Source organism: Apteryx rowi, unplaced genomic scaffold, assembly GCF_003343035.1.
Source record: "Apteryx rowi isolate R43461 unplaced genomic scaffold, aptRow1 scaffold_172, whole genome shotgun sequence".
Lineage (NCBI taxonomy): Eukaryota > Metazoa > Chordata > Aves > Apterygiformes > Apterygidae > Apteryx > Apteryx rowi.
This window is the reverse complement of record NW_020447997.1, coordinates 94,348-114,517: the sequence shown is the minus strand read 5'-3', so window position 1 is coordinate 114,517 and position 20,170 is coordinate 94,348. Positions and strand designations below refer to the sequence as shown.

At 36.6% G+C, this 20,170-nt stretch overlaps 1 protein-coding gene across 2 annotated transcripts in view; it reads right to left on the bottom strand.

The window, feature by feature from the left end:
• UNC13C (unc-13 homolog C) overlaps positions 1 to 15,152 on the bottom strand; it is a 214,103-nt gene extending 198,951 nt beyond the window's left edge. For both annotated transcript variants that reach the window (XM_026060864.1, XM_026060863.1), the window contains exon 1: positions 12,042 to 15,152. In XM_026060864.1, the coding sequence (XP_025916649.1) occupies positions 12,042 to 15,006 (2,965 nt within the window). In that variant the 5' untranslated portion in view covers positions 15,007 to 15,152. The remainder of the gene's footprint in view (positions 1 to 12,041) is intronic.
• Positions 15,153 to 20,170: the final 5,018 nt, after the last annotated feature.

Below are 20,170 nucleotides of genomic sequence, written 5' to 3'. Positions count from 1 at the left end.
ATACTAGAGACTCACTAAGTTTCACTTTGAGTCTGCTATCAGTAAGTGTCTACGAAATCTACTGCCAGTGTCTTAAATGTTTTTAGCACTAGTGTCAAATAAAATGAGCTACTCTGTGAGCATGAGTGGCAGGTGATTTGTGACAAAGATTCCAATCTACTGCTAATTACTTCAATGTCACTAGGATCATTCTTAAAAAATTTACCACGTTAAAAACCAAAATAACCCTCAATCTGTGCAATGATTAAAAATAATAATAATAATAATAAAAAATGCCTGGTGTTAAGGTTGTCTGTGCAACCTTAATTTGGCCTTCCCTGTCTTAAACCACATGCTAATTCTTCCCATTGCTGCTTTACATGATGGCACTAGAAGGATTCTCCCAGCAGGTGAAAAAACCCTGCAAGCTGTTAAAATCCCTGTCTGCAAGATTTCTATTTGAGCTGAATAAGACAGAAGATAACAGGAAAAAAAAGGACAGCCTTACAAATGAGGCAGTTGATGGACTTTATCTATCTTTGCCAGGCAATTCTTAAGTGACATTAAGCAAATCATTCCATGCAAACTTTAATGTAACCAGGTAGCCCTCTTAAGGGTATGGAGAAATTATTTTAGTAGGCCTGTGCCTCTACAAAAGTCTGGGCTCAAGTCAGTAATCTAGGTATCTCACAGTGAAACAACTAGAAGAAGCTGCAGCAGCGCGTCTTCTTTGTAATTCAAGAGTGATTGCCCAGTTTAACCTTGGTCAGACCACTCAGTCACATTCAGTGTGGAAAACAGAATGTGAAGTTTGAGTCAGCGGATCTTTAGGAGTCTTTTTGACGACTGACTTGAGACCTTTCAATAAGTCTGGCAGAAAGAAAGCTGAAGACTTGCATCTCCTGAACAAAGTCGGTGAGAGCTGTATAACAAATGTATGAAGTGTAACATGGTACTAAGGATACTGAAAAATTAGACTTAGACACTTCTAAGTGTGCTCCCCAAATACCGACACTTGACTTTTATCGCACTGTACATCAGAACAGCACATGCAAGTTGGGCATACTTCTCATGGTACCTTGTGACCTTTTTTTTTTGAATATGTAATCATATGGAAACAAGACGAATCTCAAAGTAGCAGTATATCATATTTAGCCTGGTACTAAAAATCATCTTTAATCCTAACCAGTGTTGTAACATGTCCTTTTATTCAGATGTCTTCAACAGAATGAATAATAAAAACTTCTGGCACTTTGTCACCCTTCTTTTTCCTTTTAATAATGTGATTTTGTGCACACAGGTATGGAAGCTTCTCATGCCTAACTTCAACATTTAGCTTTGCTACTGCCTTTGTTCGTACTTTTAAGCAAATTGCTCAACTTCTACAAGCCCTACTTTCCATAAATCCTGAGTATCTCTTCTGATATAGGTAGAGCTAACTTCAGTTTTAGAGCACTTCACCTGAAAGCAGTATCTAGCAGCCAATATATCTCTCTAAAAGAATGAAGTGTTATTATAATATTGAACTATTTGGTATCAATTTATTTGCTATGAATTTACCACTGAAAGATAGTATGCTGATACCTAAAATGTCTAGTGAATTGCAGGTCATGTCTGGCTCTCACTGTGATCAGCAAGATATTCAAATATTATTAAAATTTAACTACAGGCATACCTTGTTTCCTTGTTTTATTGTGCTTCACTTTACTGCGCTTCGCAGATACTGCATTTTTTACAAATTGAAGGTTTTTTGCAACCCTGCATCGAGCAAGTCTATCGGCGCCATTTTTCCAACAGCACGTGCTCACTTTGTGTCTCTGTGTCACATTTTGGTAATTCTCGCAATATTTCAAACTTTTTCATTATTATTATATCTGTTATGGTCATCTGTGATCAGTGATCTTTGACGTTACTCTTGTAATTGTTTTGGGATGCCACGACCTGCACCCGTATAAGACGGCAAACTTAATCAATAAATGTCGTGGGTGTTCTGACTGCTCCACCAAGCAGCCGTTCCCCCGTCTCTCGCCCTCTCCTCGGGCCTCCCTGTTCCCTGAGACACAACAATATTGAAATTAGGCCAATTAACAACCCTACAGTGGCCTCTAAGTGTTCAAGGGAAAGGAAGAGTTGCACGTCTCTCACTTTAAATCAAAAGCTAGAAATGAGGAAGCGTAGCGAGGAAGGCACAGCGAAAGCCGAGGCAGGCCGAAAGCGAGGCCTCTTGCGCCAAGCAGGTAGCCAAGCTGTGAATGCAAAGGAAAAGCTCGTGAAGGAAATTCAAAGTGCTACTCCAGCGAACACACGAACGATAAGAAAGCAAAACAGCCTTATTGCAGCTGATATGGAGAAAGTTTGAGTGGTCTGGATGGACGATCAAACCAGCCACAACAGTCCCGTAAGCCAAAGCCTCATCCTGAGCGAGGCCCTAACTCTCTTCAATTCTGTGAAGGCTGAGAGAGGTGAGGAAGCCACAGAAGAAGAGGTTGAAGCTAGCAGAGGTTGGTTCATGAGGTTTAAGGAAAGACGCCATCTCCATAACATAGAAGTGCAAAGTGAAGCAGCAAGTGCTGATGTAGAAGCTGCAGCAAGTTATCCAGAAGATCTAGCGAAGAGAATTGAGGAAGGTGGCTACACTAAACAACAGATTTTCAACATAGACAGAACAGCCTTCTATTGGAAGAAGATGCCAGCTAGGATTTTCACAGCTAGAGAGGAGAAGTCCATGCCTGGCTTCAAAGCTTCAAAGGACAGGCTGACAGCAAGAGAACTAGAACTGACAGCAAGAGAACTAGACTTAGAAGTGGAGCCTGAAGATGTGACTGAATTGCTGCAATCTCATGATAAAACTTTAGTGGATGAGGAGTTGCTTCTTCTGGATGAGCAAAGAAAGTGGTTGCTTGAGATGGAATCTTCTCCTGGTGAAGAGGCCGTGAACATTGTTGAAATGACAACCAAGGATTGAGAATAGTACAGAAACTTAGTTGGCAAAGCAGCGGCAGGGTTTGAGAGGACTGACTCCAGTTTTGAAAGAAGTTCTGTTGTGGGTAAAATGCTATCAAACAGCATCGCACGCTACAGAGAAATCCTTCATGAAAGGAAGAGTCAATCGATGCAGTAAATTGCATCGCTGTCTTATTTGAAGAAATTGCCACAGCCACCCCAGCCTTCAGCAGCCACCACCCCGATCAGTCAGCAGCCATCAACATCGAGGCAAGCCCCTCCATCAGCAAAAAGATTACGACTCGCTGAAGGCTTGGGTGATGGTTAGCACTTTTTAGCAATAAAGTATTTTCTAATTAAGGTATGCACATTGTTTTTTTAGACATAATGCTATTGCACACTTAATAGATGACAGTATAGCGTAAACATAACTTTTATATGCACTGGGAAACCAAAAAATTCATGTGACTTGCTTTATTGCGATATCCGCTTTATTGCAGTGGTCTGGAACTGAACCTGCAATATCTCCAAGGTGTGCCTGTACATCTGAAACACTTGTACATCACTATGAGTTGACTGCCAAAATGAAATGCGAGTATTATTTCTGTATATTCAGATGATTAACGAAAGCCAAGTACTATAAAATCCATACTTTTTATATGCCATACACGTTAAATTGAATTCAACCTAGGGCATCAGCAGCACATGCTTAGAAGACGCAGAAGTTAAACAGTTTATTTTTCTGACCCTTAAGTATTTTACTCCATTAAAGTGGTTGCCATTAAATTTCCCTTTTTACCAAGCATTAGTGAGATCCTTATAAAAATGTAATATCCTTCTCTTTGTGACATACAACATTTTTTATTTTTCCTCAAGATGGTAACAGTTTAACACCAGTTGTAATAGAACAGCAGGATTCTTTCAATGAATGTTTCTACATTAATCTTTGAAACCTTTTCAAGTGTCTAGCAGCACTCAGTGAAAATGCTTAATATAACAGATATTAAACATCAGATAGTGAAAAAGCAGAAGCTGTTAGGATTAGTTAGTAGAAAGTGGAATTGTATACGTTTCTAAACTGTTACAATTTGACTTGAGATTTTGTACTACAAAGATTTGACAGAAGTGGCTTATTTGTTCTCTCAAGAATTCTATCTTCCGTTCATTCAGTTTAGAGGCAAAAAGTATATTTGTATTTCTTTCTGCTTAGAACACGAAAACAAACTGTGCTCATTAAGATAACAGATTCTAAAGGAAAACACTGGCTCCTAGTATAGCCTTGCAGTTCTGCTGTCCTACATGGAAGTTACTGGTTGATAAATGAGGTCAGAAGTTCTATTAACAACAATTCTGTCACTGATGCGGGAGACTGTGCTAATGAGCATGCACATTCAATAAAAAACTGAAAGCATTTACAGCAGTTTTTAAAAACAATTTCTGTTCAGAGCTAAAGAAAGAACGTTGATTTGTTTATATCTTTGCTGTTATCATCATGTCATCGACAATTTAATGCTACAAATGAAAGCTTAAAAAGTTGTTCGAGTCACTGAACAGCAAAAAAGTTAAAACAAGCAAAAAAAACCACTTGAAAAACAGTTGAAGACCTGTCTATCATGAGAGCAAGCAGAATTAAATACATAATAAACAGGAAAATGGTCACAGGATAAAACAGAAATTAGCTACACTATTAGAGTTGTTTTTAGAATTGTTTGAAACATGAAATCTGTTAAGTAGGGAATTTATTCTGTTATGAAAATTTCTCACTTGACTTTTTTATTACAAAAAAAATGTAGGAAGTTTAACTTTCTACAGTATTTGGAATTTAAGAAAATAAAAACCTGAGTGTTTCAGGAAAAAAGCTTGTACACAAAATAAAATGTATTTATTGAAAAGATCTTGTCTAGAATGATTTTTTCTGAAAAATAATTTGTCATAATAAAACATTATAATAAAACAGCCTGACTAAGGAACAAGAAGGGGGAAAGAAACAGTCACATTGGAAGTGAACAAACAGCATGCTACAATTCATTATAAATGTGATTTTCACTAAATACAACAGAAGAAATGTAATGAAAACAACTACAGAAATTTGGGGTGATGAGAAAAGGAGACAAATCAGTTCATTATGGGTGCTGAAGACACAGAATCCATTTCCAAGCTACTAAAAGACAAAGTATAGAACACTGTAGAAAATCAGGTCATGGTACCACAAAATGAAAGTTGTTTTGAAAACATGAGCTAAAACAAATTAGCTCAAGGAAATGATGCAAAAGCAAAGTAGATCACAGAGTATCAACTATATTTTTTTCTCTGAAAGTCTCATATAATTCAGTTTTTGCCTCTGACCTCTATCAGGCTCTGAAGATGAATTATATCACAGAAAAATGGTCAAGCTAAAAGTTTGACTAGCCCAGTATCCCACCTCCAAAAATAGACAGGCACTGACACTTAGAAGAAACATCATACAGGCAAATTAAAGCCAAAATATACAAGTCTGAAAAGTCAGTCAGTAGTCCTTTTCCTACAGCATTACAGGATTTAAGCTGACTCGGAAAGCTTCATAAAATAAAAGAAAAATAACTCACAGATAAAATATATTCCAGAAAAATTTGAGACAACTGAAAACAAATGCAAATGATACTATACAATCAATGCTAACAATTTAACTAATGATTGCAAATACTATATTTATCATTAGGAGTTGTTTTTTTGATAGATCTTAGAAAACTGCAAGACAAATATATCTATTTATCTATACAGTTATAGCCAGGCCAAAAAAAAAAAAAAAAGGGTCCCACAATAAGGGATAAGCATTTGATTTAGCTAACAGGATCAGGTACAGTGAAAGACTTCAACTGAATACAGCCACCACTTCAAATAAAATAGTAGGAAACCGCTGATGAGAACTGAAAGAGGAAGGTACCCATACGAAGCAAAGAGAACTACAGACAGTGGCCTTGACTATTTAAGAACCACTTCTCCAACCATTTATAAAGAGCGAGACAGGCAGCTATAAAAGTTCCTGTCTCAAGCATTACGTGGCATTTGTCTGGCACATAAAACTTATTACTATACTAAACCCATTAAAAAAGCTAGGGTTTTCATATTATTTTCAATATATATGTTTTTACCTGCACTGTGCTTCTGAGAATCTTTCCGTCAATGTAAAACCAAAGACTGTTCAATCCTTCAGTTTTTAGTAAGAAAACGATACCAATTTTTTAATAACATAGCCACCATTTCTTTCATACATATTAGATATTACAAAATGTAAGAACATATACTCACAAATACAAAATATGTAAGTACCACTAATGTAAAAAGCATTATAAAGCTCTGCATATTTTGTCTTTTTTTTTTTTTAACTAAAGCAGCTAAAAAAAGCCTCAGCAAGATGATTCTGCTAAAGAGGCTTTCTTAACAAAACAAAAAAATCTCCCCCCTCCCTGTTAGCTTTTGTACCACAGACACAAACCAAATCAAATTACATGCTGTTTGTTTGAGCTCTGCTTGAAAGTAATAATAAGTTGGAATAATTAAGCATAATCACTGAAGATATAGACTGATATTAAAAGCCACAGACTGGTACAGCAGAATGCAGGCATGACTTGTGGTTCCCACTGGGCTTTTTCTACCCAACAGGACATACACTAATCCCTCTGATTTCCATAATCACTATATTAAAAACACTCTTCATTTTTTTAGAATCAATTATATACAGGCGGATTTTCACCCAGCAAAGGACTTCAAAGAAGACTGGTTACTAAAGAACGTATTTTCTTGACAGAGGAAAGGAAAACAAACAAATGAACTAAAAAGACAACCACCTTTCCCCTCCTCCAGCTCCAAAAGCTCCCAAACCACACTCCATTATTTTTACAGTATCTTCCCAGCCTTATGGTTGTGGAGAACCATCAGTTCTATCCTATTTGTGCTAAATGGGACATGGAGACCAGTGGGTTAAGGTTAAGGATAAAGACTGCTTTAGCTTTTACCCATCTATTTTCTGTATGTTCTTCTCTCCTGCTTTATTTTACTTTTACTAGTAAGTTCAAGATGTAAAAGAAGGATTTTTTCCACTGATTACAGGATAGGTTTGATGAGGTGGGAGAAGTTGTTATTACTGGGTCACTTTACGAATAACCCTTTCATCCTGAAATCTTTTTCTCTGTGTTCTAACAAAATGCTATGTACTCTAAAGCTGCAGAAGACAAAAGAAAAATATCTTGAGAAAAAGGTAGAGATGCCTAACTGTAAAATAGGAAACAGTGTTATGACCTGTAGTCTGCAGAAACCTGATAACACTAAGTTATGATCATGTTTTCTCTAGGAAAAGCGGATGGAGCAGCAAGGGCACAAAAGCATGATCATCTCTCTGTCTCTCCTTCTTCATTCTTGGTTGATGTGCAGCTGATGGACAAGATTTTCTTTGGCAAAGCAGCAATTACAAGTGGTACCTGGAGCTATACACAGCTTGCGGAGCTGTGAAACCACCGGCAAAATCACATGCTGCTGCTTGGCCTCTGCGATTAGGAAAGATCAGTTCTCAAAGGGAAAAAAAACGTCAGAGTCAAAATGAGTTCCGCCATCACCTCTCTGAGGTCCCAGTGCTACATAAAGAAATTTAACCTGTTTTATTGGCCAACTCCAGAGAAACTACTAGCAGATCAGTCAGCAGCTACTTGCTAGAGCAAGCAGATTACAGTCTTTTCTGTTTTCAACAGTGTTTTCATCTTTTTTCTAGTTAACCTGTATTTTATTATACACCATATACCTTATTAGAGTATCAGTGACATTTGTAAACAGCTCTATCAGCAACACAACTAGAAGACATGGACTACCTGAAAAAACCTCTTTATACAGGTTTTTATCTGAAAATTAGTAAAATTAAACATGAGCAACTGCAGAAAAAAAAGCCTCTCACAAAAATTCTATGTATTAGACAACATAAAAGTGCAAGTGTCTGTACGTATGTATCTATGTTTATTGCTAAAATTTTTTATGTATCAGTCAATTTTGTCTTTACCAAAACTTCTGATCATGCAAGATATCATAATATTCTCTACAGATGAGGGAGGCAAACCCCAAGGCTGACATGATTTCAACAATACTTTTGCATCATTAGGAACTGGAGACCTCACAGATACGTTCTTCTACTTAAGCATCCAGGGAAACATAATTGTATAGATGCTCCGTTGATCACCTGGAAAATGTGCATAAACAGAAAGTCTGGCACCCATCCCATGAAAGTAGTTAGAATTACACTTGGGTGGCAAAACAGAATCTCTTTAGCTTAGCACTTGATTGTAATATTGTGCTTCCCCAATCCTTCCTGTCACTGTGCATATGTACAGTGTATATACACTGTATATAGGTACAGCATAAGACAAGTTCATCTATCTTGACTCCATAAACAATGTACAGCTTACTCCATGCCAAAAACTCCAGACCAAAGACATTTGTTTGGTTGTTGCTGTTGTTGAGAGTTTTTAAAATCTGGTTGGTCATCAAATGATCAGCAAGATCTTCATCAGCTAGATTAAGAAGATATTGCTTGTAAACTACCATTCACACAGGGAAGTCTATGTTATCATTAAAGGTGACTCAAGAGCTCATGCAACTCTAGCAGCTTATCTAGAGTGATGGCTTTATTAGGAGAGAGAATGATGTTTATTCTAAGGCAGCTGTAAAAGATAAGGAGAGCAGGATGGGGAGGGAATAAAAGAAGCCACTAGGGAGAAAAAAAGCTAGAAAGAGAGAAAGTAACAAGTGAGGCCTGGAAAAAAAAAAAAGGGAAAAGAAATTCTTGATTATAGCGTACAAAGAAACAAAACACTAGGTAGCAGTTCTCTGGTATTTTTCTAAAAAGTCATCAATCCTTCCATTAATATACATGCCTAGGAGTTTTATGGCATCATCACAATGCCTCTATGTCCTTACAGAACTTTAAGTCCGAGGATAACTTATGTACTACTTTCATCTCCTCTCATCCACATATCCTATTACTTTCACTCCAGTATGTCTCCAGAAACATGTTGTAATAAATAATACATAAGCAATCAGCCCATAGTATATTTTTCTCTCTCCAACTAGAGAGAGAATAGGACTATCCAATTGGACTGTTGTGCACTGATAAACTATTTATGCACCAAAGTTTCAATGACGTTACCTCATGTGTTACTAGAATGAAAATAAGAACATTCATCTAAGCCTTTTTTTTGTCCTAGGTTGGAGAAATACTACTATTGTACTATTTAGCTACATCTCTTGTTGGCCAGATTGTTGGTTACCAATCCCTGCCTAAACGGACAGATTAAACAATTCACTAAACAGTGAGTTATGCTTTGGTTATATAATGAAGATTAATTCCGGGAACTTGATCTGCAACCAGCACTTTTCCATCCACAAATAAAAAAAACAGAAGTTGAATCATTTATATGAATCATATGAATCATTTATAGAGGTAAGAGTCAGAAAACCATTCATAAAAGTAATGTAAATGCTAAATTAGCAATTAGTCACTTTTCTTTAAAGGTATTACTGCTCCTGCAAACATTAAAAGCAAAGTGTAATACCCCAAACTATTATTTGCTTAAATGATTCATTTAAGTAAGTATTCTCTGGACAAGCATGAGGCCTCATGTGAAAAGAATGGGGAGGGGGGAGGGAGGGTTTGAGAACTAACAGGCTACAAACTGTACAGTTTGTACATTTTGTAGAACTTAAGGATTAATTTGCAATATGTTGTTTCTTATACTTACTGTAAATGAAATCAAAATTGCTGTGCAATTCAAATGATATATGGAAGTTGAATGTGTTTGCTCTTTGAGGAAAAGGTGACATTAAAAAGATAGCCTTCTTCAAAGGCTGCACACAAAGTGTTCTAAAAATGGATTTCCTTATCAGTGAAGAGACTCTCTAATATCACAGTCATCCTGCTCACTGAAAGTTAATTCAAAAAAGATTTGACTGGAATAACATGTCACTAGGCAGAACTGTTCAGGTAACGTATTCTTTTGGTACGGCACTTCAACTATTAAATATATTTTGAAAGTTTTAAACTCTGATGAATTCTTGGGTGTTCTGCAAATGCAAGAAGTCAAGTAAAATATCACACTCATCCATTAGACATAAAGCATGAAAGACAGTCCTGTCAATGAATATTGCCAGGTGTTCTATAGGACCCGAAAATACATTTTTAACACATCAATTACTAACTGCTGAGGCAGAATCACTGACAGGAAGATATCTCCTCCCTGTGGGCGCAGAAAATGGAAAGCATGGAGAAAACACAGAACTGCTACTCAAATGTCAATGCACTCTGTTTTCAGGATAAGGGTAATCTGAGAAGTACCACTGTTGTAGCAGCTGGTCTGTAAATTCCCTTTAACCTCTTACTATACTCCCTTCTCTCTTTATTTCAGTGAAAAGGAAAATGGAGGCCCTAGTATGACATTTTATAACTGTGCAGACACACTACAATCCATAGTCTTCATCCAATTACACTTTTTCAAACATTGGACTTTTGGGCCAGTTGACTTCTCTGCAAATACGCTATAAGAAGTACTTCAGTAATTCACAAAGAAAGACTTCAGTAGATTTTAAGAGGCTGAAGTATAAATTTTTTCACCTGCTGGATTAAAGGAAGAACAAAAATATTTCCTGTAATTCATAGGGCTGATCACATGAGATGTAACACCAAAAGTAACTTCTCATCTTCTAACAACCACCCATGTTATCTAGTAACACACACTAAGGCACAGACAATATACTGGCAGCAATGATTTCAGTCTTGCATCTTCAACATAAGCCTTCTTCAACTACCTCTCCATGCCTTTTACGTTCCTATTGTGCAACGATGACTAGATACGACGACTGGGTTCCCCCCAACATGCACCTCAAAGTGTTTAACAATGAAAAAGTAATGAAAATGCTAACTATTGCTAGCTGATTCTTAGTACATACACCATCTTGTGTCTAACACAGTACTGTAGAAACATATCTGCAAAATGCAAATCTATAACTTAGTATCATTATTTCAGTCTAAAAACAGACTTTCATATCAGCAATATTTAATTGTTTATGCAACACTTTCAATTTGACTGAATGTTCATTATAAAAGTAGTTACCCAATATGAAAGAAACGCAGCATCCAAAGCCTGAGATACTAATTACTACTAAACACACTCTTTGGCTAACAGCACAGTTCTTCATCTTTAATATAAATGTCTCTGATTATTATTTTTGCAAGACAGACAAAGATTCAGTCAAGGTGACAATTACCATCTGGCTATTTGGATTAATAATGAGCTACCAATTAAATGCACTTGCAGTACAATAATGTCAACATTTCAAATGTAGGTTAATCTTGAAAATCACCATCTTTCTTTATTACAAGAGGTATTAAAATTATATATATTTAACAATTGTCTGCTTTCAGGTCTCTTAGCACAGAATATAAAGATCATGAGAAAAAAAATTTCTCTCAAAACCTTCTGTGAGTTAAGACTTTTTTTTCCCCCCTTATACAGGGACGCTAACATTTACACCTCTTCTTTCCTTTTCTTTCCTTTTTTTTTCCTTCTCTGAGAAACATCTACTTATCTGAGGTCTTATGAGTACAGGTAGACAGAATTCAGATCAGTTTAGACTTGCACTCTCATCAAAATTACACAGCAAATTATAGGTTGCAGACCATTGCTCATCAAGATGAATATAGAGCCACGCCTATAAAACTGCTAAAGGAAACACTATAGTTCCCTCTGGACTGCTCCTGTGAATACACTTATAAAGCTACATGACAACTCTAAGAATAGTCTACTGTTTAGTTATTTTAACAAGAGTTTAAAAATTAAACTGCAAAAGACTTGAAGTACCTTCAATTCAAAGTAATACAATTGGTTATAAACATTTGTTTGACATATTAAGAAAATCTTTCCAAAACAGACTTGGCATAAAGTTTTAGCCTTCTGACTTCTCAGGACAACAATTTCACCGTGACAGTAAAACCAGAAATCACCAAGCTCAATGGAAGCAGAACTGGATACCATACAGAAATTGATGACCAACTTTAATAAGAACAATATTTTGTTTAAAAGACAACATTAAAACATTATTACCTCCAGCAAGGATCTTCTCTTCCAACTCACTCATTTGCTTTTTGTAGGCTTTTAAAGCAGCTTCTTTAAATGATGGTCGTATTCTTTTTTTCTTTGGAGTTTCAGTAGGCATCTCTGGGACATTCTGATTTTCATCTTCCTTTATTTCTATGTCAGCAGCCATGTCATCTTCGACTTCTAATATTGTTTCACTGACCACACTGTCAAACTGTCTGTCATATTCCTCCTCTTGTAGTGTTGCATAAGGAGTTTCATATGAAGGCTGTTCCAGTTCATATTCTTGGATCTGATCACTTGTTTCACTAGTATTAGTTCTATTTTCTAGTTTAGCAAGGACTTGTTCCATTACTTCTACGTAATCTGTTTCATTCTCACCAGCTGGTTCAATTAAGTCTTCCCCATCCTCTGCTTTATAGTAATAAGGCTCAGTGTAAACATCAGAATCGAGTGTTGTGCTTGATTCATTTGCAGTAGACTGAGATAAGGTCCTAAACCTTCCCATGAAAGAAGACCCGCTGTCTTCATACCCACTTAAACTTTGTGTGCTTTTATTCCAGACTACTTCTAATGCTGACTTAGCACGTTGAAGTGTAGATCCAAATTTAGGAAAGCTGAAAGTTTTATCAGAAAGATCTATGCTTAATCGGCTGTGCCAAGATTTAGAGGGTGCTTCTTCTGAGTCATCACTTGGTAGTTCACTCTGACTTCGGTACATCATAGGCAATCTGTTTTGATTCTGATAAAGGGAGTTAGGATTTGTTTCCTGATAATCATCGTATTGACCAGTCCACTGACTTTGTGATTCACTGTCAAGGCCTGGACATGATGGAGAAGTACCATCGAGGGTAAAATCGTAACTCTCAGTGTCATACTGGAGATCAGAACTTTGGCATGTTCTGAAATCCATCTGTTGATCTGAAGGGCTGCTCATATCGTATGCAAAAACTTCTTGGGTAGATGAGTCTAAGCACAAATCTGCCCCTTGTTCCAACTGATTCCATTCTTTCCATGGTGAAAGATCATCATGTAAAGAAAGCTGAGAACCACTATAGTGGCTTCTGTCTCCAGATACACATATTATTCCATTGCTTACTCCACTGTCAACTGTTTCTGTGTTCTCTACTTCATTTTGCGCTGGATACTGTAGCACACCTTGGGCAAAAGCCTGTTCCTGGGAGCCACCATACCAGTTGGTAGAATCATCTTGCCTTCTTTGCCAAAGTTCTCGATCTGAGGAAGACAATAGTGAACTGCCATTTGTTCTGCTAAAATACTGGTTTTCTGAAAAATCGTCAGAATAAGACTGACACAATTTTGAGAAATCTGACTCTGAACGGCTAAGTTTTGGTGTTGCAAAATCATTCTGCAAATGCCATACAGGGGTCATGTCTGAATAGTAGGCCTTGGATTGCTTTTCCATATTGTCATATTCTGGTGACTGATCAACATATTTTCTTCTGTTTGAAAAAGTGCTACTGTCAGCAGTTCTATTAAGGTCTCTAGTATTTGGTGACTGGATACTCCCCTTGGTAGTGCTTGTTTTTATTTGAAGTGCTGATTTAGATATCTTTGCATAACTGTTCTTATTTATATCTGATTCCATCTCTTTATCACTGTCAGGTGACTCCCAATCACGCTTTTTAGTTTTTGTCTCCACAGTTAACAGCTTCATATCCATACTCTCATATGTCTGAGAGGAGGGTAGTCCTCTTTCTTTTTTCTCTTTCATGTCATGGGAAAAAATATCTGTAGAAATTCCAATGCCAGTTCCCTTAAGTTTATAAGACTTTTTTAATATCAGATCTCTATGTTGTGATGACTCAAAGTAAACAAGAATTGGTCTTGGCTTCGCATTTGGACAGTCCCTTTGTTGCCCCAGTCTTTGAGCAAATTCAATCTTAATAGTGCTTTGTGCTTCTGAGAATCCCATTTTATCTATTAATATTTTGTAAACTATATTCTCAGTTTTTTCAAATCTCTCTTCAGGCACATTTAGAAACCTAAGACTTGCTTTGTCTGCTGGATGGCCTATTTGCTTAATGTAGTCATGTATGTCTCGAGTTTCTCTTCTGGACTGTACAAATCCAGTTCGCAATTGTTCAATTTCACTTTGTACAACTTCTACACTACTAGAAATTTCATCAATTGATTGTTTCAGAGCATTTACATGCCCTCTTAATTCAGAAAGTTCTGTTTCAATTTGACTGATTCCCTGAAGCTCTTTAAAGATCATTTCCATAACATCATGGGTTTGACTAATGCAACCTGTTGAACTAAAGCCAGGTTCAAGAGTATTTGATTTCTGGTGGCGACCAGTTCTGTCTAAAGATTTACTTCTTAAGCCCCATGTTTTTCTCCATGTACTTAGCTCCGAGTCTGATGAGACGCATTCTTGACTCTTCTTCCATTTCCTTAATTTTCGTAAAGCTCCCAGCTTTAGTGTGTGTAAAGTGCGTTCTCCATCAGAGCTTCCATCAGATGGTGCAAGGCTGCTTAAACTCTTTCTGTTGCGTCTCACAGGCATTGTGTGTGATAAATATTCCTTTTTCTTGCTGTTACTTTTTACTTCACTTAACGATTCAGAATATGAACTATCATTTGAAGACAGATCTGGAACTATATCTTCATTATTATTGTTTGTTACAAAAATAGGCTTTTGTAGTCCATTGGCAATAGCAACTCTGTAACTGAATGTTGGAGAAAGTGAAAATTCTCTATTACTTTCCTCTTCTTCAGCTGATAAGTTGCGAGCAGATGGACACTTGGCAATCTTTTTAACAGTGCTTTTCAAAGTATTTGAAAATTTTGGATTCTTTGTTTGCCCAATCTGGGATAAGTCTTGTTCCTTTTTGCTCTGACAACTCTCTCTTTTTTTGGTACTATTTCCCGGTTTCTTTGTAAACATTCCTTTGCAAATCTTATATATGTAAGATGAGATCAGGCTCTTTAAAAGCGCAGAAACCATGAAGTGTAACTTATATTAACCTGTTTCCACAAAACACAATTTTTGATCCAGACAAATATTTGCATCTCCAGCAGGATCATCAGCAAATATTTCATCAATAGAGAGTAAAGACATGTAAACCACTGATGCTCTGGCATCACATGACAGCAAAAAAAGGGGGGGGGGGGAATCACACGTCTGCTTGTTAGAAACCAAATCTTGAAGGTGTTTTGTATGTGTTGCAAAATCTCACACTGCTGCGCATGGTTTCTTGAAGTGTCTAAAAAGGAGGGAATGATATTACTATGGCTGCCAAACAAACTTACTGTTCAATAATACTGCTATTATTTTAGTTGGGTTACAAAGGAAACACAGAGTTGTTAATTATCTATTTATATTTTCCTTAAATAATTGTCTGAATACAGCTTTTCATGAACAACTGAAGCTGCAAGCAGTCCTGGGTGAGTATTTTAAAAATAAAATAAGCTATATTTATTTACAGACTTCTTTGCCCAGTTTGATTCTCAGACTTTGAGATATTTGCTATTAATGCTGCCTGCCTTCTTTCAGAGTAATATTAACATTTCAATTTAGATATCTTTATGATATATAGCAATGGTAAAAACCAATAACTGAATAAGTCCTTCTGAGCTAGTATGACAGCAAGCAGAAAGGTCTCTCCTGGTTCACTTTTTAGAGCAAGGTAGGATTTTGTGCAACAAACTGGCATTGAATGTATGAAGTACTGTTCTATTTTGAGACTGAATTATGCATATGACTATGGTTTGAGAAACAGACACTATCTTGCAGTCTTTAATATATGTTATGTATGGTAAGCCAGGACTTGATGCGTGCATAGCTTCTAGGTTTCTCTTCATTAAGAATGAGAAAAAGACTGGAAAGTGACAGATAATCATAGTGAGAACTGATGGAACATTCTCATTCAAGTTACTAGTTTCACATTTTTGTCACCAAAAAAAAAAAAGTCTACACAAAACAGATGAGATGGAAAGCAGGGGGGAAAAAAGTGATTCCCAAGTTTCAGAACAAAAAGAGATGGCATTACAACAGGAAGGTAATTTGATCTAAAACAGGAAAGAGCAAGAAGAGATTCCAGGAGATACCTAGAAGTGTCTATTCCCTAACATAAGAAAAACAGTCAATACATTTTAAATAGACATATAGCTATACTTTTGTACAGCATACCATTCAACTCAGTCTCAGAGCTACAGAATAAATAACAAGACAAATAGCTCAGAAGAATCCAACAAAGTAGTAGTCCTTAAAATGACCATTTCAGTTTATGAACTAGCTAAAAATTCTTTGGCAGAGTAAGAAGCTTATTAAGATACAGGATATACAAAGGGTTAAAACTTGCCCCATGGTGACATAAGAGGGGGAAAGGATACGAATTATCCAATTCATCTGCAAACAGCATGGCACTTCATAAAACATTGTGATCTGCTCGCACACGTCAAGACTTCAAACCAACACTGTACAAACAAACTAGAAAGCTTATTTACTGGCATGGGCTACAAAACATCAAGAGATAATGAAACTATCACTGGAATCTGGAACATCTTCATCCCTTTTAAATAAGGTTTAATAACTCCTTTGTAGAAGAATCTTGTTTTCGTAGCCAGTAATATGTTTAAATTTTATCCAGTGTCTAACTTATGTTCTTTATCAAAGATACTAAAAAATAGTATAAATAACTACATACTCATTACTCAATTTTATTTAAAAAGCAGTTGTTGACAACACCGTAGCAATTCAAAAGTTGCACTGCTAAAGATGCACACATATCTGCTAAATGGAGCCGAATTAGGTTCTCTCATGTGAGTTCCATTCCATCTCAGTAATACTAATTACAGGCTGTAAGATGACAACTGGATCATACCATTGCTCTATCAAATACTGCTTTTCTAAAATTGTTATCTATAGATGTAGAATACAGTTTGAATCATTATAGGTCTCATCCATTTCTTTTCATACAGACTTGCATCAGGGTTGCTCTTACTATTTTAAATCAGCGTATTAATGCAGGTTGAACCTCTAGGAGATAAGGAACATTTTTTGGTGAAGCATATAGGACTAAGCCAGTTATTTGAATGAGCTGCAAGTTCTCATTCAACAATTTTCTGTTTTTATCCAAGTCCCCCAATGAACCATCACAACTCTCTTACTTTTATTCTGTTTATTAACTTTAGCCAATATATATGATGAAGTTGAACAAAGATGGGTTAAGTTGTTCTAAACATACGGATTCAAGTTCAAACATCTACAGTCCAAGTGACAGACATCATGCTAGATGGTTACAGAGCAGGAAACTGAAAAACTATACAGAGTGAGGTTAGAAGTAGAAGAAATCTTTAATGAATGGGTTCCTCCTGTAAAGAAAGGACATTTTCTGCAACCTTTTACCCATAGCAAGTCTAAAGGTAGGTTTTTGTCATTGAACTTGATGGTGAACAGGTAATTTGGCTCAATTCCAAAAATACTGTCAATAACAAAGCATTGCCAAAATAAAACTCTTCAGCCAGAAGGATCAGGTATAAAGGATCTCATTCCCAAATATACAACAAACGTGTCAGTTAAAAGAAGGGCCAGGTTAAGACTGACAGCTTTTTAAAGCATGCAAACAGCGTTTTTAATGACTTCTCTAAGCACCAGGTCCTTACAGATTCTCAAAATTCCTTTTCATTTTGTTCCCCCTCTCCCCCGCCCTTTTAGTGTGGTTGGGGAGGGGGTTTTAAGTCAGAGGGACTATAGGATTTTTATAGTCAAACTCTTTGCATGTCAAACCTAACCTCCTATTGTTACAAAGGAAAAAAAAAATGCAATCAACTTACAAGACTATTTCAGTATTTAAAATGAATAGCTAGATCATAGCTGACCTTCTCCCAGGACCCCAGTAAATACAGCTGCAAAGCAGCATCCCTCTTCCATTCAGAAGTAGCTTTGTGGAAGCAGACTGTCCCAAGAAAAGCAAGAAACAGGCAGAACCATAGTCCTGCTTGCCCTCTATGCTATTAGTCAGCCAATGAGGGGGCTGTGCAAAGGGGAAGGGGGCAAAGATGAGACAGAAGAACAGTTTCTCAATTTAGAGGGCATACGGCAGTTTGTGTTCACCATACCAAAACAGCAGGGGGAAAAGAAACATGCCAAAAAACAAGCAGCAATGCCAGTCTGCATTACTCCCAAAGGAGGGCTGTTTCCTATAGGCAGCAATATCCGAAATATACAAAATGCTTCACAGAAGTGAATCAATCACATACATGACAGAAACGGAATATAAGCAATCCTACTTTGCAGCTGTGGAAACTCAGGTAGAGTTTCTCTTGCTGTTAAACACATTAGGAATCAATAGCAGAGTAACTGGAATCCAGATCTACAGATTTTTCAAATATAGTCTTTTACTAGCCTTATGGTCATCTTGGAATAAGATGATCCTGACATAACTGTACTTACATCAGTATATTTATATCTGTTGGATGAAGACTGCACTAGCATTTTTATACAAGCATAAATACATACACTCCAGACTGCTTCTTAAGTTTACTACAATAGTAGCTTCATACTGACAAAATCTCCTACCACAGATGACTCTTAATTCAGAAGAACTTGATTGGAAACAACTTATTTGCTGTGTTATATTCTTAAATATCAACACTTTTGAGCTGTGTTATGAAGTGCTTGGTGAATCTCTAAAGATTGTTACATAAAATGTTATTCATGTCAATACTGCATACGCCGCAGAGCTGACCTGCCTGCAAACCCTTGTGAAGGTAGGCACAACAGTAACAGAGTAGCTCTGCTTTCTCCTTCAGGTTATTACTCCCTTTTGTCCAAAGAATTCCTCAGGTCAAACAGCAGAGTTCTACCCTATCTTATCACTTTTTTCCACTTTGTTTAAAGCCAAAAATCCAAAAAACACATGAGATCATGGAGAGCTATCAGCACACTGAAGACACTGAGCTCTATGGCTTAGCTGGCTACAGATTTACTTATCTTTTCAGTATTGGTATAAGAGAGAGGCTCGAACAGGCAATATCAATTTTAATGGCAGCATCAATCTTAACGGAATAGGAGAGAGGGTAGCTGGCTGACAGAAAGCAGCTGCAGAAGTCATCACTTATGCTGTATGATGCCTTGACTTGGAAAGCATCACCACATCCTTCTATTAACATTATTTGTGATCCAGGAAATCTACTTTTTAGTGTCCAATACCATTAGTGGCCAAGGATGACTCTGTCTCCATTTGAGTAGGAAGCTATTTCTGTTGTCCTTGAAAATCATTTAGAAAGTTCAATATATCTGCTTATTTATCCAAAGGTGTTTCTTTATGGAGCTTGTTATCAATCTATCAATGCTTATTTCTTTTTGAAGCATGATGCTAATATAACCAAAGTGCTGCTTCAAACTCATGTCCAAAGATGATTCAATCTGTTAATTTTTAACCAACAAGGCCTTCTACTTTCCTGAAGAGCTTGCATGTATGCTCACCAATTATACTGTGAAATCTAATCTAAATGTTTAACACCTGTACTGCAAGTCACTGGTTATAGCTTTTATTTGACTTAACTTTGAACTGAATTAAGTGGGGTGATGAAAGAACAGGTAAAAATAGACGCAAACAGCACATCTTTAAAACTTTCTTTGGCTCACTGTGATTCAAAAGAGTGTCTGGAAGAGAAGTCATACAGAATTTTGTATATTACTGAATTTACTCAGTGGTTTAACAGTTATTTGTAAATTACTTTATAATATAGAGTAGCATATTGTCTTCAGGACATCTTAGAAGAAAGTATAAATTCCCAGCCAGCTGGGATGAGTAATTATTCTGGAGTGAAAAGTCTCCCTCCCTGCTCACCAGCCACTATAACCACCATCGGAAAAGACAGTTTTTCTGCAGTTTCAAAGACGTTTTTTGCTCAATTACTGTTGAAGCAAGACACTAGCTGTAGGAAAACCAACTTATTTTGCAAAAATTTTTCTGACTTGTTTAGTTACACTGTTCTTCACATCTTTATGTGCAAATTAATATTTGCATTTCTCACTGAAAAAGCCAGGTTACTGCAATTATGAGTCTACTAAGTTACCAACAAGTTTTCTTTGAAGCATTATATCCAGAAAGCCCAAGTGATATGATTTACTCTAAAAATAATGCATATGCAGAGAAGAT